Source organism: Poecilia reticulata, linkage group LG4 (genome assembly GCF_000633615.1).
Source record: "Poecilia reticulata strain Guanapo linkage group LG4, Guppy_female_1.0+MT, whole genome shotgun sequence".
NCBI lineage: Eukaryota > Metazoa > Chordata > Actinopteri > Cyprinodontiformes > Poeciliidae > Poecilia > Poecilia reticulata.
In genome coordinates, this window is record NC_024334.1 from 6,413,958 (window position 1) to 6,438,633 (window position 24,676).

The window sequence follows — 24,676 nt, forward strand, 5'->3', positions numbered from 1 at the left end:
CATTTTCTTCACGAATCATCATCTCATAACATCATTGGCTGCTCACCAATCAGCTTATATCATCTCCTATAACCTGCAGGTCAGAGTACAGCGGCCAGTCTGCTGACTGTGGATGTAAAATAGTCCTACTGGCGACACGTGATGAGCCCATTAGGGGCTCATATGGGAGCTCCGGCTGTAAAAGCTTCATAAAATCTCCCGTCATCTGAAAACCTGAGATGATTAACAGAACATCTACGTCTAAACATGGATTATGTTGATAATTAATGATTCTCTTGGATGCGTGCTCATTAAACCCAAGTGCGTTTCATTACATTTTTCAGTACTGTTGATTTATTAACCTTTGACGTTCACAGCTCCCTTCTGAGTGCAGACTGTGTTTGGCTGGAACACTAACACACCTCTGTGTCCAGTGTTGAAATGTCTGAGTGGGTGTGCTCCTGTGGGCAGTGACAGTGCTGAATGTTAGTTTCTGTCTCTCAGATGGCTGTGAGGGCCAGTCCCTGCTGGCGGTGTCTCAGAGCGGCCTCTCCTTATCACTCGCCTCCCTCTTCTCAGGTATCTGCTGGCTGACTCGCGGCCGACGCAGCTCCGTACGGCTCTATACAGAGAGGAAGCGGGTGGCTCTGATCCAAACTGGGGGAAAAAAAAATACCAGCTTCAAGCTTCACTGGACTTTATGAAGAATCTGTAATTTATAATGACTTTGAAAAGTATTCATACCGCTTGACATGTTCCAACCACAAATTTATATGTACTTAGAAAGTACTTGAAATTTTATGCAACAGGCGATCGACCATAATTGTGAACTGAAATGGAAGTGGTGTAGTTTTTGTTAAAAAAAAAACCTGGGAAGCGTGACAAATTTTATTTAGTGACTTGGAGTCAATAGAATAGAATAGAAATTACTTTTATTGTCCCACAGTGGAGAAATTCATGTGTAACAGCAGCAAAGTGACAGAACATTGAGAAATGTAGTTGAACGCAAAGATTAAAAGAATGTAAACTTAAGGACGATATACTGTAATGTGAGGGATTGATTACAACAAACATAAATGGCTTAAGCCAACCGGTGTAAGATAGTTTGTACAACAACCTCAGCTTGTCTTTAATAGGTTTGCGCGTCTAATTTCAGATTTGAATGAAACTTGTGCAGACCTGCTTTCAAGTCTTTCCACAGATTCATAATTTGATGATTACGCTTTGGCATGTGCCATTACAGTGTAACTCTTACCTTTAGGCTAGTTGTTCGACTTTGAAGCTGAAGCTTTACTCCAGTAGTGAGTCTTTTGCTGAGTCTCAGACATTTTCTTGTTGCATGGCCTCATCTATCACGCTGTCAGTTCAGGTCAGCTTCACTGTTCCTGCTTTGAAAAGCGTCCCCCAAAGCGTGAGCTGCCACCACCATCTTTGTTTTGGGAATCGTGTTCAGGGTGCTCTGCAGTGCAAGATTACAATCCTGACCAGAGAACCTTCTTTAAGTTTTTTTCCACACCACTTCCTTCAGATTTATGTTTAAAAAAAAAAAAAAAGTATCATTTTTCTTCAACTGCACCAGGTTTCATTTTTTATTAAATGCATGAGAAAAAGTGAAAAAGTTTAAGTGGTATGAGTTATTTTGAGAGTTACTATAAATTTGTCTTAAAGCACGTTTTTATTAGGATATTATAATGTGATGGCATTTCTTTTCTGCTGGACTTGGGATATAGTTTGTCGTTGTGCACAACAATTAGAAGGTTCTAGGAAAAGTACAGAAAAATAAATATGCCTTTTCTTTTAATTCAATTTACAAAGGCCTTGTCTTGTTTATTCTAAAAGAATGATTACTGGAAGTAAAACGCCTGGTCATTGGGCTCAAAATTGTGAGTTATAATTTCGTAATAAATAGACATATTTGAACATCTGCAGTGTTCAGACCAACATCATAATTGAGTGATTTGTTTGGGGGTTTTTTTTCTATAGAAGTAGCCGTTAATAGTGAGATTAGTTTCTGTGTTACTCTGTCTTGTTTGGAGACGAGCCAGCTGCCTCCTCACCCGAGTTGACCTGTGTGCTTGTTACTCTGCTGATTCAAGGCTTTGGTGGCGCAGGAGACCTGTGTGCCTGTATCTGTCGGCTTTAAAGGAGGAGATGAGTGAAACTAGTGGCATCATGCTGTAACTGCAGCTTCTTCCATTATCATAATCCATCCACTTCATTATTTTATGTTTTATGGTAGTGAGTATTTCTAATCCTCTTGTACATTTCCTGCACATTTTGTTATTTTTTTTAAATTTTTTTTTAATAAAAGTAAACACTGTGGCTTGTAGGTACTGGGATTCAGTATCTAAAATAGGAAGCAACATATTAAGTGTTTCCTGATTTTTATTTATTTAATTTTTTATAATTCTAATAATAATAATAACCTGCAGTTATTTTCTGCTTCATGTAACTTAAAGAATCCCTCACCTTGATGGTAGATTCCTCAACAAAAAGTCTCTTAATTTTTCTGCTATGATTGCACCTCACTCCTCTTTTTGCGACAGACTAAAATTGTGTCAAATTTCAATCACCAACTTGCCTGAATAATCAGCGCAGACAGAGCCATCGTCTCACGCTAACTCATCCAAATCAAAATGTTACTCTAATTATGCAGATGTTTTCCTCTGCAGAGCTAAAAAGCCTTTTTATTGACTTGATTACCGGCTCTTTCTGCTGAGAACGTCTATTGGACGTGTGAAAGGCTCCGAGTGTAATCTGTGCTATGTGACAAGCCGAAATGTTAATCCTGTGATGAAGAGAAACTGATATGAGGAAAAATCCCCTATAGGCGTTCTCCTGCTCTGCCAAACCTGTTCTACTTATTTCCTTTCTTTGGTGATGTAGAAGAATCTGTCAAGCTTCTGCTGCATGCTCCTGCTTTAATTTAATAATCAACTAAATGTTTTTTTCTTCTTCAGTAGATTCCTCATTTTGTAAAGTTTAAATGTTAAAATGCTTCAGTTTAACTGTCTAATGGCTTTTTGTACTCTTCCTGTAGTTAATTCTCTCTTCTAACTTCCTGATGGGGAAACAAAGCTAATGAGAAACTTCTTCCAGTTTTTCTTTTTAACTTGCTATAGAATTATTTTCCTTCTATTTGTAGCATTGAAGTCTTTAAATCCCTGAGATACTTTGAATATTTTATGGTACAACACCCTTCACAATGAGTAGCACCTCTGGTAGAGATCTGTACTAGTGTAAAATAAAATTTCAAAGACTCTTATTTGATATTCTTTGCTGTGAATGGTGGCAAAATAAACCGAGCTCTTTATTTAGCCTTTAAACACCATTTGCTACTTGAAAGAGATGTTCATTTATCTTTCCCATTTTGAAGATTGGATAACTATTTATCTGTTTGACCTGCATTTTTAGAGTTGCTATTAAAATTTTGTTTTGCTGTTTTGCCCACTGAATAATGAATTCTAATTCTATTTCACTTTATATTTATTCCCCCAGGGAAACAATAAGTCACAATTTTTACTGATTTAAAAGTTTCTCAACACTCTGGTCAGCTTTAAATTTGATTTTAAAGTACCAAAATGCTTCAGATTCATTCATTTGTTGGGCGCTTCTCTGGTTGTGGCAGGATCAAAGTTAGTAAAAAGTTTCGTATTGTACTGTAATCCAAGATTAATTTATTTTACTGCTTTTAACTAATCTCTACCAGTGGTGCAAAAAAAGTGAGAATACTTTGTTTTGCAGGTTAAAACTTGTAAACCTGTGATGTCCTCTGATTAAACCGCTCTGTTCTCGCTGTGTCTTTAGATGCAGACATAAAGCGCAGCGTAAGCTCCAGTGGCAGGTCCTTCCTGAGCTCTGAATCCATGTAAGCTGCAGTTTTGTGCATTATTAACAAAGTCTCTTTGGTTTTATCTTTTGAATTCTGGTACTATTTGATCTTATCATTTTTATTCTCTGCAATGTTTTTGTATTTCGCAAGTTTAAATCTCTCAGAAAAAGTAAACTGGTACAATAAAACCAGAGAAAACCCCTCATTTATCCTCCAGAGACATTTTTCAGGAACTTCCATTTTATATAAATTTGCATCTTTTCTGCACCGTTAACCAGACTGGGGGGTTTTGTTGCGCTTCTGTTGATTAGCAGAGACCAGGTGTGGCTCTTTTAAGAGGTATTTACATGTTGTTCCTATTGTTTGTTTTTCTTTAGCTCTCCCTCCTTCCTCCAGTCTAACTCGGCTGAGTCGGTGGCGATGGGTTTGCTAAGGCAGTTCGAGGGCATGCAGCTTCCTGCAGCTTCAGAGCTCGACTGGCTGGTCCCAGAGCACGATGCTCCACAGAAGGTGCAACGCCTCATTTTAATCTGAACTAAAACACGATGGTCCCTCGGACAATAGTTAAAGGTTTTGTGTTTTGCAAACATGATCTGGAAAGCAGTGGAGCGTATCTAAGCTTTCCTCTCGTCTCCTACCAGCTGCTGCCTATTCCCGACTCTCTGCCCATCTCTCCTGATGACGGAGAGCACGCAGATATCTACAAGTTGAGGATTCGAGTTCGAGGCAACCTCGAGTGGGCGCCGCCGAGACCGCAAATCATCTTCAACATCCATCCTGCACCAAAGTCCGTAAACATAAGTTCTCCCTCACTTTGCTGCCTTTTTAAATCAGTTGTTTTAACCGTCATTTACTGAAAAGCTTTTCATAAAATTTATTGACTTTGTTGCAACATGTGGGGCTTCATTTTTATCAGAGCTACCTGCCAAATAAGACTGTAACAAACACTGGGGATTTATTTAAAATAATTGAAATTTAAACTTCAACACTCGATAAAGTCAAGGACCTAACAAGCAAATATTTTTAGTAATGCCATAAGGTAAACCCATCTTCTTTGTCTTCACATTTAAAGATATTTCTAAAAATTACTTAAAAATTGATTGTAGATGTGAGTTTGCATAAGACCACTGCAACCTAAATAGCCAAATTGTTTGGTSTTTCGTTTCATTTCAGGAGGAAGATCATTGTTGCCAAGCAGAACTACCGCTGTGCTGGATGCGGCACCAAAATTGACCCAGGTATGACCTGCAGTTACAGTAATACTAATGCACAACAGGAAACAAAGTGCWAGATGGTTTTAAATTGGGTTTTACCTTTTTGACATTTCCAACACATTAAGACACATTAATGCTTAATAGACTGACTGACACTTCATTTATAGTCTATTTCTATGTTTTTATTTTTTTCTTAATTTCTTTGAAAAATGGTTTGCTTTTAATAGCTTCATTCATCATCTCAATTATGTTAAGTTCTCTCTGTTATTAAAAATACTTTTTTTTTTTTTTGCATTAAAGTTACAGTTGTCAGTTTGTCACCTGTTTGAGCCAATCAGACTGAAAATCTCCTACATTTTTTTGTCTTAATTGGTCAAATTTATATAAAAAGTGGCAATTAGATTTTTTTATTTTTTTTTTGTTTGACCACGTCTTCTCTCCCTGTTGTTTCTGCTGGCTGCCCTCGCCTCAGACTACATCAAGCGTCTGCGATACTGCGAATACCTCGGCCGCTACTTCTGCCAGTGCTGCCACGAGAACGCCCAGGCGATYGTTCCCGGCCGAGTTCTCAGGAAGTGGGACTTCAGCAAGTACTACGTCAGCAACTTCGCCCGGGACCTGTTGAGCAAGATTTCAGGAGACCCTCTGTTCAACCCGAGTGACATCAACAACGGCTTGTACAAGAAGATCAAGTCTCTGGAGTCTGTCAGGGTGAGTTCAGAGGCGGTAACATTTTCCATGCTGATGTTTACGAAGACTCACGGGTTGCATTCGGCTAAAGGAGACATTTCTTATCCTCACAAACATCCCAGAGGGAAGAATATCAAGTCCGCAAAGAGTGAAATGACAAACTTGTGACCTGCTGCATTTTGAGTAATGAGTTGGGATGAATAGAGACATTCAGCATTTATCAGCTGCTCTTAAAATGATGCTAAAAAAAAAGTCTCTTAATGCTGCTTCAGTGGCACACAGCATTACAGAGCTGCAGGGTGAGGAAAGAAATGGCCAGAAACAGGATTTTAATGTTTTTCACACAGCTTAGTAGAAAACGGATTCTTCCTAAAGAATATTTATTTTAAACCACCAGCGATATCTGAGGTTTACATTATKGTGTTTTTACCTTCAAGTAAATTTATTCTGCAGTGAGGCAACCTATACTTGTCAGCACTGACGTTTATGCCTAATAATTAAAAAGAAATGACCCCAAAATAAAATGAAAAGCCCAAAACTTATTAAATAAACTGATAAAATGTAAGTGTTTAAAATCTGTTTTTGTAGCTGTTTCTATATATTTTTATTAAAATTTGGATTTAGACTTCATTGTTCACATTTAGTTAAAGTAAAAGCTCATTATCAGCTGACTAGATCACTTCACTCTTTCAGGGTTTTGTTTGAGAGATAAACCGATTGAAGGAAAGCATGATGATGTTTAGACTCCAAGGGGCCAGACTTTACTGAAGTTTCTTTTTAAATGAGTCGTTTGAGGCTTTTTGGACATGTTTCAAAGTTTTTGCTGCTTTTTTTTTCTTACTCTATTTTGGTCCTGCCAAGATCATTTATTATTTTCTGAAGTCTCACCCCTTTTTTATAAGGAGCAGTCAATGTGTCTCTGTGAGAAATTAGCATTTTAAAATGAAATGGCTTCTTATAACTTTTCTGCTTCCTCTGACTTCAGTTTTAGCTGTTTTCACATTTGTGATGGTGGAAATGGCTAAATTTGAGTATTCCTCCTTCAGTAATAGCATCCATACTGAAGAGTGTTGTGGATAACATGAGCTTGTAGCAMTTGCTGAATGGAAAAGGGTTGGATTTCAGCAGTGCTCTAGACCAAAAGCTCTTTAAAACTCCAATTCTATTTATGTTGTATTTTTTCATATTGAATACTTGAGTAACTTTTTTTTTTTTTTTTTCTTCAGGTTTTAAGAGTGCAACTTTTTCACATGAAAAATCTCTTCAAGACTTGTCGCTTTGCCAGAGGGTAAGCCTCTCTGTTCGCATTAACCAAAGCCTGTTTGGGATGGAAAAAGCTCCTGGACTGGAGAACATCACCCGTTTGCTTGTRCGTCTTCCTTTCAGGGTTCTTGACCAGTTYGACAGCGTGCCGGGTCACCTGACCGAGGACCTTCACCTCTTCTCGCTCAACGATCTCACTGCTGTTCGCAACGGAGAACTGGCTCCTCGGTTGAAAGAGCTGCTTAAGCTTGGCACCATGCATGTGGCTGGTTGCGTGGTAAGACGGCTGCTATGACAACTGGTTGACTTCATATTAGTGCTGCAATTATTTGTTATTATAGTTATTAATTATTCTGATGATTAACTGGATAAAAATATATAAACTGGCACATTCTGCAGATTTTTTCCAATTAAACACTTAAGCCTTTTTGACAGTATAATAAATACGGCAACACTTTATTTGAAGGGGTGTGCATAAGACTGACATGACACAGTCATAAACATGACMTAACWCCTGTCATGAACATAAAGAAGTCTTTATCAATGTTTGACTGTTATCGTGAAATGTCATTCGGTAAATAATGACACTTTTAATGCAAAGTTGCTCTTAATGTTGCATTGAAAGTCCATTAAAAATGCCAACTTTGCATTAAATTGTCATTATTTACAAAATCATGCAAAGTTGGCATTTTTCTCATGCACATCCCTTCAAATAAAATGTTACCATAAATACTTTAAAGGAGGAATTTTATTTTTTCATTTCTGTCTTTCAAACGGGGGGAATAAAAATGCAACAACACAGCATTGCTTGAGTGTCTCATTTGTAGAGAAACGATGTGTCTTAAGTTCAGCTCTTTCTGCTTGCCTTAATACAGTGTAGGGTTGAATATTTGAATTAACTGATTAATAATTAGATTTTTTTTTTTTACAGAATTTATATCAGGTGAAGCTAAAACTATGCTACTCTTAATAGTTCTGGGTTGAACATGTTTACAGAAGTAGTTTTTTTTTTATTCTTAAATGCAAAATGTTTATTTTTTTGTACAGTTTCAGTTTAATTACCGCTCTGAGTGTTTTCTTTTAGCATAATGTGCTTCTTRTGAGCCTGCATATTTCAGGTTAACAATTATTCGATTACTAAATTAGTTGACGATCACTTCAATAATCGATTCGTCACGTTTAACCCGATTAATCGCTTCAGCCTTACTTCACATTGTCCCAGTAGTTTTTAATCATTTTTTTGCTTTCTCTCTCCCTCAGTTGTGTCAGGCGAAGGGCTTTGTCTGCGAGTTCTGCAACAACGACAAAGACATCATCTTCCCTTTCCAGCTCRGCAAGTGCCAGCGCTGCGAAGGTGAGCCCTCAAGACCCCAGTCCTCCCGCATTCCCTTTCAACTAAACTGGAGAGACTGGAAGATCCCGACCCCTCGTAGACTGGCGAGAGCGCTTTCCAGAGACAGGAAAGAAGGGGAGGGCGGAGAGGAGCTGGGGGTAGATCAGGAGGTGAACAGCAGAGAGCAGCAGGATGGAGGAAACGAACGGAAGGAGGAGTCCAGGGATACATCCGCGAGAGAGGGAACGCTTCGGCATTTTAGTGCTGGGAAGACGGTTAACTCAGTTCCCTGGATTGTAGAAAGTGAGAAGCAACAGGAGAAGATRGGGATAGCTGAAAAGGAGAGGAAGGAAGAGCTTGAGAGCAAGGGAAGTGAAGATGAACTTGCAAGAAGAGAAAAAGTGAGTTTGTTGAAGCCTCTACGAATAAAGAGATTAAAGCAAGACAGAAGTGATAGTGAAAAGTGCAGCAGCCTTGAGAGTTTGGATGAAGCAGGACAGGAGGGGAAAGGGCGCAGGGGTAATCGAGTAAAGAGTTTCTCGAAAAGAAATGACAATGAACAAGAAATGGAATCGAAAGAGGAAGAAGGAAATGAAAAGTGTATAAAAAGATCACTGGTAAGAACAGAGGAGGAAGAGAAAGCTCAGAAAGACACAGATTCAGTAAAAACTGAAAAAATTTCCGTCTTCAAACTACTGAAACTACATAAGCTAGCAAATGTTTTTTCAAAAAACGAAAGCAAGGAGGAGAAGGAAGGAGAGAGCGGCGAAAGTGACGTGGTAGTGAATGCGGAGGTGGTGAAGGAAGAGCGAGAGGGTACAGCAGATGCAGCCGAGACGAAATGGAGAAATAAAAAAACCCGCAAAGCCAGGAGATTAACTAAAGGCAGGGTGAGCGGAGGGGAGGATGGAGCGTCGACAGAGGAGAACAGAGAGACTGAGGATGGAGATGGAGGAGTTGGAGGTCAAGAGTAGATGCTGAGGAAGATTTATTTATCTGGAAAGTTTAATAAAGCCTGTTTCTTGAAATTAGAGAGCACTATTTTGTTATAACTGCTAGGTAAAAGTACGAGCCGTATGCAAAACAGTTTTAAGACTTGTTATATTTATATCCAAGATTCTTTTCCATTTATTACACATTTTGCACTTTTTCTACATTTTCTCTCTTGTTTTACTGGGTTTTTTTTTAATGGTCAATTTAGAGACTTGAGATTATGACTGTTTTCTAGATAGAGCAAAAACTGTTCAGTTCAAAGCCATGTCCTGCTGTATGTTTATTTTTTAGAAAATGGGTTTAAAACTAGAGATGTCCTGATTGAGATTTTTCTTTTTTTAAAAAAAATGTGAATCTGAGTCGATAAAGCCAAAACAGAGTACCAGTTTGCTGTTTTCTTACAACCAATTCCACGTGTGTTATGACTCGGCAGCATTACATTGCAGTAAATGCCACACTATTACAGTGTTACTGTAATAACTAACTGGCTCAAGCTGTTAAGCTGTTAAGCTTGAGCCAGTTAACTCATGCTTCACTAACAGCCATCATATTTGCTCTCTGTTTTGATATGGAAATTAACTCTATGTAGACTAGACCTGTGGGTAGATCGTCATATCGGTGGCAGGATATCATAATAGAAACAACAACAAGATCTCCTGGGTGGTTCGCCCAGGGCACCAAACAGGCTAGGACTGCATCTGTGCACATGTGTGCCACTGTTACAGAAGTGATGCAGTTGTGACCGTCATATCACACCATATGACTAACAACAGCATTATTTAATCCTGTGCTACAGTGTGCTGTCTGCACATATCATGTTTCACTCGCATCGGCATGCTAGCTGCTTGAAACCAATGGATCAAAGATTTTGTTTTTCAACAAATGATCAGTGGATTCTTAATGTGCCTTCATGGTTGAAACAGTTTAGCTCTGTTAATTGCACACCCTTGATCCCAATTCACATGCACTACGCAGTATGGGATTGTATCAGGAGTTTCTGTCCTGTCTTTATAGACGTGACGGTGCTTAATTTTCAACAAAATCCCTATAATTTCCTCATGTTTAGACCCACTTAATATGTACTTTTTACCATTTTTGGATTAGATTTATTAAATTGACTGACAGTCAATAACTGATTGAATTTGAACATCCCTAACCTCTTTATTAGCAACTTTTTAATGAATTGTCATTTATTAAACCCACTCTAACGGTGTATAAAGCTGTAATTTGGTGTGTTGTGGGACAGTGAGTGGAGCTGTAGCTTCAGCATCATGGTCTTTTGGAAATTTTCTCAACCATTTTAGACATCTCTCACTGCCGTTTCGCACCCTTATGATCTTCTTGTGGTGTGGGAATCTTTTTAACTTTTCTTCATTTACTGTTTTGCGTTCCTGGTGTTACTGGGCTGGTGTTGGTTTTGGCTCTTCTGGTTGCACAGCTGGTGGTGGGTAGATATTTTGCCAGATGGTGGTGGACATCCGATTTGCAATTAGATCAGCAAAAATGGTCTTAACTGGATAATTTGTACCTCTAGGTTAAACTCAAGCTATCCCTTCTGGTTCCAGAAGGAATAGCTGTCATATTTTGTTCTGTTTAGCTTTGAATGGCTGCCTTCATTAGAAAAATAATGCTGCTAAATGACGTCACAGAAGGTGTGCGTCCCCTCTATCGTGTTTACAGTTTTAAACTCCTTTTGGTTCTGAATTTCAAAATGGACGCCTGTCAGAGTTGGTTTCTCCTCATGTTTTTCTGCCTGAGCAAGTGGAGGATTTTAGTTTGATCACTTGCGTTGTTCTCTATTTGATTTTCTTTATCCGCTAGTTTTTGGTTTGCTGTCAGAATTCATCTGTGATGTTGAAGAGATTATTTATGCCTTGTACAGTTGTGGCTTTTTATTTATTTATTTTTATCTTCACTTCAACTTGAAATAAACGTGTTTTTAAATTCACCTTGAGTTTCATCTCATGAATCCATCTTCTTAGACATGATGTTTTTCCACATTATTTCGTACGAGGGCAAATGAAATGAAGTGCTGCACAGGTTGAAACTGGTTTCACTGCTAATGAGCATCAGGACGAGTCTGTGCAGGTTTAATGTTGAGACTCTGAGGGCACGAACTGCTTCCTCCCATCTGCCTCGCTGACTTTCACCTCCGTGCTTTTTATACGCCCGTCCTCCCTCAGCTCTGCTTCTGATTGGCTACTTTTTTTTTCTTGTGCAACTTATCTGACGGCGCGCAAACTGGTTGAGCCTGTTTGCGACTGGCTTTTGCACGCAGTCCGACGTGTAGTTGTCTTTTTGCGTGCTAATGTTCCTGTGTTCCTCCTCCCCTTTCAGAGTGCCACGCCTGTTACCATCAGAGCTGCTTCAGGACGAGTAAAGACTGCCCCCGGTGTAGGAGGCTGGCTGAGCGCCGGGAGAGGATGGCACGCAGAAACATGGAGGAGCAAGAGGACGAAGGAGGGGGAGACTTGGTGCCGGCAACACGATGACCTCAGGAAAGAAGAAGAATTGGAGGACAAATCGACGATGATTGTAGCCTCTGACCTTCTCCCCGTCTCCAGCTCATTCCTCTCAGATCACCAGAGAAAGCTTCTTTTTTTTTTTTTTTTTTGACCACGTATGGAAGTGGAGTTTTGAGATGAATGTTTTCTACAAGCCCCTTCAAGATATGCACTTTATTTTTATTAATGCTTGAAAAGTATATCGATTATTATGCAAATTTAGCTGAATTTTCTCCACAACGTGGGCAAAAACAACTAATAAGGCATTCTTTTAAAATTGACACATTGAAGATTTAATTTCTTAAACCTAACAAGCTAACAATTCAGCCTTTACGCCTCAAAAAAATCTGTTGAATTGTTTTGATTGAAAATTATTTTTAAGTTTATTATATTTATGTAACTCTTCTCCTCCTTACCAGCTTTCCTCAACAGTGCTGAATCATTCCTGTACAAATAGACCAGCTCTGTATGAGAGATCAAACCTGCGGCCTTGCACAGTCACTTGATGCTAATAATTTTGCAGTTTTATCTGCAACACGAGCCAAAGACCATCTTTAACTTTCAGCACTTGTGTGTTGTGAAATGTAACCAATCTGTCAACAAAATAAGAGTATTTAATTTAGCCCGCGGCTTGTCCCTCTTTACACATACTGGTAAAATGCTTATTTTATTAGTTTGACATTTTGTTTCGTTGACGCCTAACATGGTAGGATTCATTTATTTGTGAGAATAACACTGGAAGTTTAAAAATGCATAACTTTTAAGATTTGACGAGTAATAATTGTTTAAATGGACTTTTCAGGTGCAGTTTTGTTTTATTTTGAATATTAAGAAAATATTTACAATGTGCTTTTCTATGTTTTGAGCCTTATGTTTTGTGTTTTATGCCGACCTTTTGTGACCAATGAGCATGTAACGGAAACGATGGTGGAGTGTCTCAGCAAAGCTGAATTTGCAGGAACGGGAGTCATTGTTGCAAACGTTATCGGTAAAACTGGAAATGATCAGTCGTCCTGCTGCTTGGGGTGCGTGTGTGTGTGGTAACTAAAGTGGACTTTGAATGCGTGTGCATATTTACCTGCTGCCCTTGCTGATTTCTATTGTTGCAGCTTTTGAGATAACTGCGTGTTTGGTTCTTTGCACTGATCCGGTGTGTTCTGGTGGAGTTTGGATGTCATTTTGCTAATGTTTGTTTTAAGAACGTGAACTTTGAGCTTGAAATGTTACTGACTCTAATGATGCCTGAAGCGGTTTTGATCTAATGTTGTAATAACTTAATTCATCACTTTCTTAGGTTAAACTCAAGTTTAGCAAATTGGCTTTCTGTGAGGTTTAAAATGATCGTCCCGTTCATGTTTGGGGGTTATGTGACATTTTTTTATTTTATTTTTTCCAGGTAACTCCATGTGTTGTCTAAAGAAATGAGATTAGGTGAAAAATTGTATTTTAGACTTTTTAGAAAAGTGTTTTGCACTTATGTTAACGATTAGATTTTCATATTTTTCATTTGTGGACCAGTATAAATGAGCAGAAATGTATGTTATATTTATTCTCGAGGTTTCAAATAGCTAATAAATGGTTCTACTTGTCATAAATAAGATCAGCAAAAATAGTCTTAACTGGATAATTTGTACCTCTAATAAGTCTCATTACTAACAGCTAATCTCTTCACAATGGATCCATTCGTTGTTTATGCACTTGATTTTTCTTCTTTTTTACTAAAGAGACTTTTCAGTTTAAAGTGGTTATTAACTTTTAATATGTCAGACTGCTCAGCTTTTTCTGACTGAAGTACTTCAGAAAGCATTAAAATTGACTGGAATTTTACTCTTATGACTTCCCAGCTCTCCATGGCAACATGCCTGTTTTTTTAGATCCATTTTTACCCCAGAGCTGCTTTATCAGTGTGATGGAGAGTCGTCCTTTACATTTTATTTGTCATGATTAACAATTATCAGCACATTTTCACAGTGGTGCCATCTAGTGGTGGCAGTGGGACTTTGAAATATACTTTTATTGATTACAAACATTGTGGAATCAAATTAATTTATACGTTTTAACATACATTTTTACAAACTCCTAATTCAAACATAACATGGCCATTTTTTAAATCCAGTTTTACATTTAAGCAGTCTCTTGTGTGTTGACGGAAGTCATCTGAATTTTACAAAATGTGCCCATGTTACAGGTTTTTATAGCACGTTTATAACCATAAAACAAGCTAGGTAAAGGTTAGATATCAGAGGGTGGTCACTAGATGTCTCCTGTCCTTCAGAATGGAACCAGACGACTCCAGAGTGCTTCTCTGTGTTTTGGTTTTTTGTTAATGTACATAACATAAACTGGATCGACACTGTGGCAGCATGTTGGAGCAGCTCTGTAATGTTAGCTCTGATTTGCATATGTATTATTCCAGATCCAGATACCCATAATGGTGATGAAGCTTGCAATAATGAAGACTACGTACAAGCAGAACAGCAGACGGTCGATTACTATCCCAATCATTTGCCATTCTTCTGCGGTTTTGGACCCGTGGAAGTGTTTGTCCACCTGGAGACGGATGGCTGTGAGGTCTCTGGTCAGCTTCTTCAGCTCCTCCAGAGCCGGCTCCAGGGGAGGAGCAGGAGGGGTGGAGGCCTTCTTCACTGGATGTGGTTCCTTTAAGATGCTCTGGTTTCCTGAGATGGTGATGGAGTTTGTGTTTGCTGTTGAATCTGAGGAAACGAGGATTTTTGATGGGTTTTAAACCATTTTTGATACATGCAACTGAAAACGGAACGCCCATTTTTAAGTCTGGCCGTAAAATTTATGTACAAGCAAAGAAAAGTTTATTTTTAACAACACTTTTCTGGAAATGATTCATGTGATTCTTGTCTTGTGATTCTGTTTTTCCTTTTATGTGTGCATTGTTTGGTTTAAAGCCTTTCTAAATTCATTTTTGATTTCTGTAATATTTATTGTGGTGAAAGAAGGTAGCTTTTGGTTGCACTTTTTTTTAGTTCGCTTTCTGTACTGAAAACATCTAAACACATCTGAGACATAAAAAGGACCAGTGTTGCTCTTTTTATGCAACACCAGCACTTTTGCTGGCGTTGCAAAAGTGCAACATCAGCAAAAGTGTTGAAACTTTATCTGGTGGTTCATTTCAAAATAATTGTTTCATTTTTATACAGAGGGTCTTTGTCCTTTTTCTTTTCTGTAGCCTTTGCCAAGCATTTTACATACAGCATGGAGATATTTTTGTGTGCACAAAAGTTAATAAAGGGAAAATAAATATATTTTAAACTTGAAATGATCTTTGTTGCAGATATGTAGCTTGCATTTCATCTACTACTTAGAATTTTTTCCAATCCTAAACTTCCCTTAGCCAACCAATATGGCGTCTGCTGTGTTTCTTATTTCACAAGGTGCTTTACCTTTGTAAGACGGGTTGAGGCAGACGGTAACTCTGTTGCTCTTCTTTGGAGACATACAAACAACAACGGCGAGATAACGCAGCACCAGTACGCTCAGCCAGCGAGGCACGGCACTGTACTGGCTGGAGCTGAACTGGATGTTGGTGATGAAGACCGTCTCCAGGAGGCTGGCCACCATCAGAGCCAGGCTGATGGAGAAGAACACGTCTGCAGGAAACATCAAAGCAATTAAGACTGACGCAAGTTATCGAGTCAGACTTTATTTATCCTCAATGAAGAGATTGTTAGTTAAATATATTTCGCTGGAGGATACATCACACTTGTTTCTGTGTGTTTGTGTTTATTTGTGAGTGAGAAACCTGATCAGGAAACAAAGTTTAGATAACAACCAGATAAACCTGCTGCTCATCTCCTCACAGAGAGCAGGTTGACTTGATTTTAGAGGCGTGTCTGTCACACACAGAGAGCATAGACCGAGTTGAGCGGAGTCACTGACTCATTTCTGTTTCGATCAGAACTTCCTCATAAGATCTGGTAGCCAATAAGTCAATAAACACGACGCCTGTGCTAACATTGGTGCTGAAGAGGTTGCTGTTTAGTAGAAATATGGATGAAGTGTGAGGCCGAGCCAACACAGACTGAACATTTAGACTCAAGGAGAAATTTTATCTGGTTAAAGAAACAATCACATGCTATTGATTGAAGACGTGCTGTTTTGTGCCTCTGTTTGTGGTTGTTAATCGCACCTCTTTAGTACTTTTTCCTCACTGGAGTTTTCTTATATTGTTGTATAGATTTTGAATATACTTCAGTCTCTATTTCTGTCAAATATCATTGAATGTATTTTCAGCTGTAACTGACGCGCCTTTTAGAGTAACAATTTAGCTGCACTGTATGCAAAACTGAAGATGTACCAAATCTGAGGTGTCTCTTACTGATCAGGGGCGTCCTGTCTCCTGTGACCGGCAGCAAGTCGTTCATGATGAGCAGGAAGACGGTGTAGCCGAGGATGAGGGTCATCTTGAACGAGGACCTGTCCACGCTCTGAGGAGGCAGCAGGAAGCTGATGAGATCCACAGTGACGAGAAAGCAACTGGGGACCAGCAGGTTCACCACATAAATGGTTGGTCTGCGGCGCAGGATCAGCTGCAGATGATACACAGGATGCAAAACACTGTACTATATATACTGTGCTCATCTATTTCATACGGCTCTGTACTTTACCACACTGTTGCATTTGACTAAACTTTATTCACTATGCTGTATTATATATTGACCACACTGCACCACACAATGCTATGCAGTACTGCACTATACTGCACTTTACTATACTATGCTATGCTGTGCTATTCCATGCTAAACTATGCCACACTGTGTTATAATATATTAAATTATACTATGCCCTACTCTACTAATGTATTACAGTATTCAACACTGCTCTATTCTATGTATTCCACTGTATGCTATGCCACACTACGCCGTAATATGCTAAACTATGCTGTGTTAAGCTATGCTAAACTTTACTGTAATATACTATACTGTACCAGGCCATCACATAATGTGCATAATGATATCTTATGCTAGACAATTTTAGATTTTGCTTTGCTGTAATTCTGAGTCTGTCAATTTCTTTCCTCAAAGAAAAATCATTTCCATAGAAAGCTAAAATTAAAGCAGAATCTGTTTTAGTAATACATTTGTCCCTGTTTTAGATAAATGTTTCTTGCTACGGGGAGGTGGATGCTGATTCTGAAACTACTGTAACTGCAGTTCTGATATGCATGCATTTTCTTTTTTTTTTACAGAAAAGAGTATAATAGTAAAAACCAAGCCCACCTTAAACTTTACCACAGAGTAGCTTCCTACATCTAGCTCCAGGTCGGATGGAACCACTTTTATGTCAGAGAGTTCCCACTCTCCGTTCGTCTCCAGCACACCTTTGGACTCGCTCAGAATCTCTTCTCCTGTCATGCCAGGAAGCATCCGTATTTCCGAAGCTTGACAAACATTCATTTTGAGAGCTCAGCAGTCAGTCAATAACCATTGAAAGTGAAACACTTTGCTACTGTACACTTACAATGTAAATGTATAATATTTTGTAGACTTGTTTTAAGATATAAATATGACAAGGAAGCACTGCACAGTTCAGCTATTATTCTTTTGCAATGGAAATGTTGTATGGTTGTCTCACCAACGTGTAAATATGACCCAAACGTCAGCGAGCAAGATTGGATATCAAAGGGAAAGTTGTAGATTTCCAGCTTGCAGGAGCTGACCACTCTAATGGGTTTATCATCATAAACATGACCGGTGTTGTTTAAGTAAACGTAGGGAGTTTGAGGAGATTTGTTCTCATCCATACTGGAAAAAAAAGAAGAGAAAAGCAAGACAATATAAACTCAGTTTTGTTCCCTGCTGTACTAAAACATTTTGATTATAACTTCCCTAATAATACTAAGGTACTGTAGAATAACATCTCTAATAGAAACTCCACCAAAGAATGAAAATAGATTAGACCTACAACTCTGAGATGTGAACATCTGGAACCCAAAGCTTCTCCCGAAGTACAGAGACTCTTTTAGTTCCACATTCCTGCTCATCCCAGCTGAGTCCTGCTACTTTCCACTCCTATGTAATTACAAACAAAGCCCCTGCTCAGCAGATAACCACATTAAAAATAAGTTCATTATCATTACAATTGAAAAACAGATCAAATTTCACATCGTAAATTTAACAAAAAACATATTTATAGAGAGAAAATGTCGACATTCTACAGAAATGATCTTTGTTATCTTGAGCATTGCATCAAGTAGTTCATTATTCTCTTACCAGACCTTGCCATAAGAAAGTTGTCAGCGTTTGGGTTTTTTCATCCTAGAAATTAAACAATATTTTTTAAATTACTGCAAGATGATTGCGACCACTGACCACTGTTCAGTACTTTTGAATACATACAGAAAGCAAATTTAACCACACACTCAAAAATACATATACATAGATAAATAAGTATCTTAAAGAACATAAGTTACTTCTAGGCCTGTGGTTCTTGTGTGGGTCTGCTCTGTCTTTTCGGAACCCCATGCAGGTACAGCCCGATTTTCTCTCTTAAAGGAAGTTGATCTTTTTCTCTACATCACCATATAAGTGAGCAACTTGACGTAATTAACCATCCACTCTTACCACGTGCTGGCCCGTTTGCATTGTTGGCAAAAATTCATTTTTGATGAATAAATAGTTTAGACTCACCACTCCTAAAATCCCAACCACAGTGATGCYGACTGTTATGTTGAGCGGCTCTGAGAAGCTTGCGACAGGACGGATGAGGTTCTGACGGAATAACTGGTTGTCAAGCTCCTTAAACAAGGACTCGGGAGACGGACTGGTGCAGTTTAAAGCTGCTACACAACCTTTGGAAAAGAGACAGAAAATTAAAACAGACTTTATAGCAGATAAAATAAAATTATACTTCCTATGTTATTTGCATGTACCTATTGAGACAAGACTTTTAATGTAGAAATATAAAAACAAGACAAAATGCACACATCAAAAAATTGTCTTACCATCAAACAGAGTGAAAAAGATGAGGATTAGTGCAAAAGGTTTGATATTTGAAATCTCCATAATTTTCACACCAGGTTCCTTAGATTATGTTCAGTAGACTGGCTCATCGACCGGAGATGTCTCTGCTTTGGTCATATGATTTCATCCGTAACTATTACCTCCTCCAGCAGCTAATATTGACTTTTCAATTTGGGACACAGGTGCATGACTCAAGGCCTTTACTGCCTTGGTAGTCGTAATAAGAGCTCTTATGGCTGTATTTGCATAAAAATAGTGTTTGGATTTACAACTGGTTCTTAAATCCTTTCTGGATCCCCTCCCTGATATGAACCAACAACAAACTAATTCAAACTGCAAACTTCTTCCATTAAAAATAATGGACAATTTAAAAAAAAACAATAACAAGAGGCAATAATAAATATACAACTATGCAATCAATCAGGTAAAAATTATAGTGCACACATACAAAAAAAAACAACATAATTGAAGCTCCGACTTTTCATTTTATATTATTGTCATATTTTATTTAAATGATGTTGATTAACAGCAAAAATTGATAAATAAGCAATATCATTTATCTGTGCCATATCTCTACATGGCATGCTGACATACATATAAATGTGTTTGCTAAAATATGGATGATGCATGAGAGTAAATAGAAAAAAAAAAATTTAACAGGTGGACAAGAACTTTCTGACGAAATAAACTTTACAACAAATGTGAAATTGACTTCAATCACAATTTTCTGTTAATCAAAGTGTCTATTTTTTTTATAGCTGCTAGACATATTACAACTTTAAAACACAAGATACATACAGATTCAACAACAAACACAAACTCTACCACCATCTCAGGAAACCAGAGTATCTTAAAATGCAAGTCTGGGTGCATTTGTAACAAATAATCTGCACAAATACATCTTACGTCAGGTTGTGATTATTTGACACATTTGACCCGTGTCCAGTTAGGTCTGACTGATCCAGATGCACCACATGGTGATAATGACCATGGCGTAGCAGCTGATCAGAAGCAGGTAGATGCGGAAGAGCAGGAAGTCGAGTACGTATCCTACGTGACACCACTGGTCCAGCAGCTTGCTCTCCTTCTGCACCGACAGAAGATGTGCGCGGAGGTCCTTCAGGTACTGACAGATCAGCTGCAGCTCGGGCAGAGAAACTGTGTCTACAACAGAGGAGACGGAATCCAGAGTAGTGTTATTTTTACCCTCAAAATCTACAGTTTTGCACATTAAAATTGTAAGAAGATTGGGACACCCTTCTTACTAAATAAAAATGTACATTTCCTGATATTTCCAATTCAGTTTTAATTTATGTCTGAAAAATATAATGATTTAATTACAGGTAAAAAAAAAAATAAAAAAATCAGATGTACATTCTAATTCCCTGCTTACCTTCACTGTAGGTTCGGTGCCTGTCGGCTGCTTGGCTGACTGGCTGGATGACCCACGCGCCTTCGCTGCCGTTTGAACTCTCAGGTTTATCTTCCCGTGTTTTAAGAATGGGAGAGACGCCTTCGGGCCACCGGTAGCAGATCATGGTTGCGATATATTTGAAGACGACGACTCTAACCCAGTTTGGAACCTCCTGGTACTTCATGGAGCTGTGATGGAGGACGTTGGTGATGATGACTGTCTCCAGGAGACTGATGACCATGAGAGCCAGGCACACAGAGAAATAGATACCTGATGAAGATGAACACGTAACGCGTCAAAGCTGCAGCATGTAAAAATATGGCCTTTTCAAAAAGCAAAGAGCAAAAGGGTGAACACAGGAGTGATTAACAGCGCTAAAACCCTCCTCCTGGCTCTGATTGGTCAATTCTGACTGAGCAGTGTATTTCTGCAGGTTCTGGGAGAAAGCAGAGGACCTCAACTTTTTCACAACTTATCTGTCTTATATTCTACTCTCATATTGTCAAATTTGACAAATATATAACAGCATTTTTTTAATGAAAGTTACATTCTGCAACTTCAACTATGATACAAAATCTTATTTCAGTTTGGTAGCAAACTCTTTTTAACCAACACAGACCTTATTTCATAACAGTACGCCCTTAACACAATCTCTGACCTATGAGGGGCGTTCCATTAGCTGTGCTGGGCAGCAGGTCGTTCATTATGAGCAGGAAAACGGTGTAACCCAGGATCAGGGTCATTTTGAAGGAGGCCCGGTCCACACTGTGGGGGGGCAGGTAGAAGGACAGAATGTCAATGAGCATGAGGAAGGAGCTCGGGATCAGCAGGTTGACCACGTAGAGCACCGGGCGCCGCCTTATGACCACCTAAAGGACAAAAGAAAACTGTCAGCTGTAAGTCTGCTAATTTTGATTTATGCACATTGGTTTTGATTTCTGCTGAATTCTAAAGGAAGTTCATGACCTTTTAGCTGTGACGTCACATTTCCTACACCAGGATACTCTACCGCCATTTTGATTGTACGGAAGCACAAATGACTTGACTATTTTAAAAAGATAATCTATTGCTGGATATTGAACTGGTTCTCTCAAGGAGCAAAAATTATAAGTAATTCTGCTCTTGGGCAACAATTTTCACTAGCATACTGTCAACATGCCAGATTTTCTAAGTCACTTACTTTCAATCCAATCTTGCAGACAACAAACTACAGTTCCCTAGCAACAGCATTTCTACATTTAAATCTTGTGAAATCAGTAAAATATTATTTCTCAAACCCAAAAGGTGATGATGTCCCACTCGTCGATCCCAAACTTCAGGATGGACGTCTCGCCCAGTATGTCCACCAGCTCCCACTCTCCACTGGCTTCCAGGTATTGCTTTGAGTTTTCTGACATCTCGCTAAAAGTCAGAGCTGGACTGACTCTCACGTCACGTACTGAGAACAAGAATTACCAGGCAGTGTGAGAAAGTGCAGCAACAACAAGAATGTTGATACTGGCTCCCTGTTGTGATTTGTTTTGTTGTTGTTAAAAACCAAGAAAGCTTTCCTACTTGTATGCATGTAGGAGCCAAACGTGAATGTGCAGTTCTGCACATCAAAAGGAAAGCTGAAGATCTCCAGGTTGCAGGCTGAGACAAGCCGCAGCATCCTGTCCCAGCGAATGCGTCCTGTGTGGTTCACGTAGACGTAAGGACACGCCTGGGAAACATCATCATCCACACTTGGAAGGCAGTGGAGGAGGAAACGGCAGGGGACAATGAAGCAGATTAGGAGATGTATTTTCACAGAAAACACAACATCTGTTTACTGCGTGGCCCTTGTATGCATGCCTGTGTTTTTTATTTATTTGTATGATCTGGGTCTTTTTCTGATGAACTGCTTTGATGCTCCAGAGTTTGCACACCTCCTTATTATAAAGCACAAGATGAGAGGTGCAAACATTCAATATGTTTCTACTGTGTTTTAGGAGAAACATTCAGAGTTTCATCTATGCAGCAGATCCAGGAGGGAACCCCAGACATCCCACTCCTCAGGGACTTCCTCCAGCTTATTCTGGGGGTTCCCCAGGCATTCCCAACCCAAGCAGGACATGTAGTCTTGCCAAGTAAATTCTAGTTTCATAATTTTTTTTTTAACCATTAGAGTTCAACTCCATGGTTTTAATTAGTCTCAGGCCTGTTTGCAGCTCTAACATCAAGCCACAGGTGTAATTCCCTTTTCTCCATACTTGTCTGCACTCCCTTATCACTCTGCTTCACTTCTGATTGACCACAAATTGATGTTTTCTTGGGCTTTTTTAAATACAGATTTTCTCAAGTAACAGTAGCAAGAATAGATCCACCATATTTTGAAATGCAAAATTCAATGTCGGGAAGCAAACAAGGGAGTTGCCCTGCATGCATGTCAACATCTGCTTCTTTTGTAGACACCACAAAGAAAACGAATCCCAGGTGACACGCTCCTTAAAACAATGTTAGAGCAAAAGTCATTTTCTATTCTTTTCTGTGGGAAACTAAATTGTTAGGATAGAATTTCATTAATAAGAAAGTAAAATCCATGTTTGATTGATGCTGAGTATTAAATCTTCTGCCCCAGTTCGTGGTGACAGATGAGGCTGGTTTCTGCTGTTGAAGTTGGCTCTTTAATCTCCACTGTCACCACTTTCTTTTTCATGATGAGTGATTGGTCCAAGGATAGACATCTTTTTTTTTTTACCAACTAACTTTGAATATACTGAAGTTGATTAAAAGTAAATTATTTGATCTCATTAAATGAAATAGGATCTGAATGCAGCCAAAGGATCACCTGAATTAAAATGATCTGAACTGAATTTGGACCTAATTGAATTCTATGTAACCTGATACGACCTGGACCTGTTTCTGCAGAACATTGATGAGACATCTGTTGTAAGCTGTTGCCATACAAACAGGCTGAAAGAAAGAGGGGGCAGGGACCCATACTGCAGTTCCAGCAACACTAACATTATCAAACGATACACACAAATACAGTCATCAGCAAAACGTATGCAGCATGACTCCTTATCAACTGACACACATTAAAGGCAGCATGTTTTTTTTATAGACACGCCCAACCAGCTTGTTTTCTTCTGAGAAAATATTTCATATCACCATAATGCAGATCCTTATATATTTTATGTACCCACGTGAGTTGAGTCTTACTTTATCTGTGAACTTGCATAACTGCTCTAACGTACCTGCTGCTTAAGTAGAAGCTGCACTATCAAATATGTGAAACACTCAAAGTTAAAGATGCACTGAAACAGCAAACGTCATGACATTCAGTTACTATCTAAATGAATGTTGAAGGTCCATGCATGCTGAAAAATAAATCAAGAAAAAAATAACAAAACAGGTAACTTACAACTCATAAACGATGATGTCTGGAGACCACAGCTCTTTCACAGGGAGAGAAATCCTGGCGACACCGTCACACTTCTCAGGTTCCCAAACCAAATACTCGTTGTGCCAGAACTGCAGCCAGCAAACAGAAATACATGTCAGTGAACTTCTTAATCAGTGTAAAATGAATTATCTGTGCATCTATGAAACCCACCAGTCTGAGCCACAGAAATGTAGTGAGTAACTGAGCTTTTTCGTTCTGAAAAGCAGAAAATAACAATGAATGATTGTGGTAAATCCTATTAGATTATTGGTTAATTTCCTCTCAGTTTACATGCATTTACTCACCACTCCGAGGACGGCGTACAGGGTGAAGGAGATGTGGGCGATGGTGGGGTTACTGAGATTTACAGCTGGCCTGAAGGGCTGCATGTCAAACACGGCCTGCATGGAATCTTGAGTCGGACCACTTTGGCCTTCTTTACACACCAGTTTACCATGGCATGTTGCAGCTGTGCAAAAATAGATAAAACTGTCGATAACCTGTCTGTGGTCTTGTAAAAACTTTGCGTTCTATTTTTAGAGTAAGAATGAAAAGCAGTAAATCAAGGCTAAATTATAGAAAAACAATCAACCTGCAAACACACACCATTCAACTTAAAACTAAAATACGGAGGTTGATCAATATTATTACCTAAGTGGAAATTCACATACGTTTATTTTAATAGCATTGACGTTTTATGAATCATCAGAAAATGTCCTGATTTGAAATTTGAGCCCATTTATTGAACCAACAATACAGAAAAGATTAAACTCAAACACCATGAGATGTTTTAAGATCAATTTAATAGGAGACAGATAATTTGTGACAAACAACATAAAAAGGAGTAAAAGAGATTTTAATTACCTGCCAGTAAGAGCCACCCTGAAAAGAAGCTGAGCCTCTGCTGAAACAGAATCATGCTGCAAACACGGGTTCAACAACATGCACTGAAAAACTCCTGCTAGTACTGAGCACACACACACTGAGACTCCTGTTTTTGTTACTTACAGGAACATCGCCGTGGAAAGGAAATCCTGTGAGACTAAAGCGCAA

General features: G+C 38.8%; 2 protein-coding genes across 5 annotated transcripts in view; one reads left to right on the forward strand and one right to left on the reverse strand.

The window, feature by feature from the left end:
- Positions 1–12,430, forward strand: part of rubcn (rubicon autophagy regulator) — a 22,967-nt gene extending 10,537 nt beyond the window's left edge. For 2 of the 4 annotated variants that reach the window (XM_008406828.2, XM_017304505.1), the window contains 10 exons: positions 484–558; positions 3,787–3,847; positions 4,189–4,321; positions 4,453–4,598; positions 4,985–5,049; positions 5,498–5,736; positions 6,942–7,003; positions 7,102–7,255; positions 8,239–8,332; positions 11,642–12,430. In XM_008406828.2, coding sequence (XP_008405050.1) covers positions 484–558; positions 3,787–3,847; positions 4,189–4,321; positions 4,453–4,598; positions 4,985–5,049; positions 5,498–5,736; positions 6,942–7,003; positions 7,102–7,255; positions 8,239–8,332; positions 11,642–11,796 — 1,184 coding nt within the window. In that variant the 3' untranslated portion in view covers positions 11,797–12,430. The remainder of the gene's footprint in view (positions 1–483; positions 559–3,786; positions 3,848–4,188; positions 4,322–4,452; positions 4,599–4,984; positions 5,050–5,497; positions 5,737–6,941; positions 7,004–7,101; positions 7,256–8,238; positions 8,333–11,641) is intronic. The other 2 variants (XM_017304506.1, XM_017304507.1) reach the window with 1 other exon arrangement.
- Positions 12,431–12,616: 186 nt separating this feature from the next.
- LOC103463517 (uncharacterized) lies at positions 12,617–24,676 on the reverse strand. Its single transcript, XM_017304250.1, has 16 exons — positions 24,488–24,676; positions 23,929–24,092; positions 23,795–23,839; positions 23,603–23,712; positions 21,772–21,941; positions 21,495–21,655; positions 20,876–21,086; positions 20,197–20,487; positions 19,752–19,967; positions 18,471–18,631; positions 17,746–17,852; positions 17,416–17,585; positions 17,061–17,221; positions 16,160–16,370; positions 15,225–15,431; positions 12,617–14,522 (listed from the first exon to the last, which is right to left on the reverse strand). The coding sequence occupies exons 1-16, from the start codon at positions 24,540–24,542 to the stop codon at positions 14,194–14,196; spliced, it is 2,769 nt and encodes a 922-aa protein (XP_017159739.1). The 5' UTR covers positions 24,543–24,676; the 3' UTR covers positions 12,617–14,193.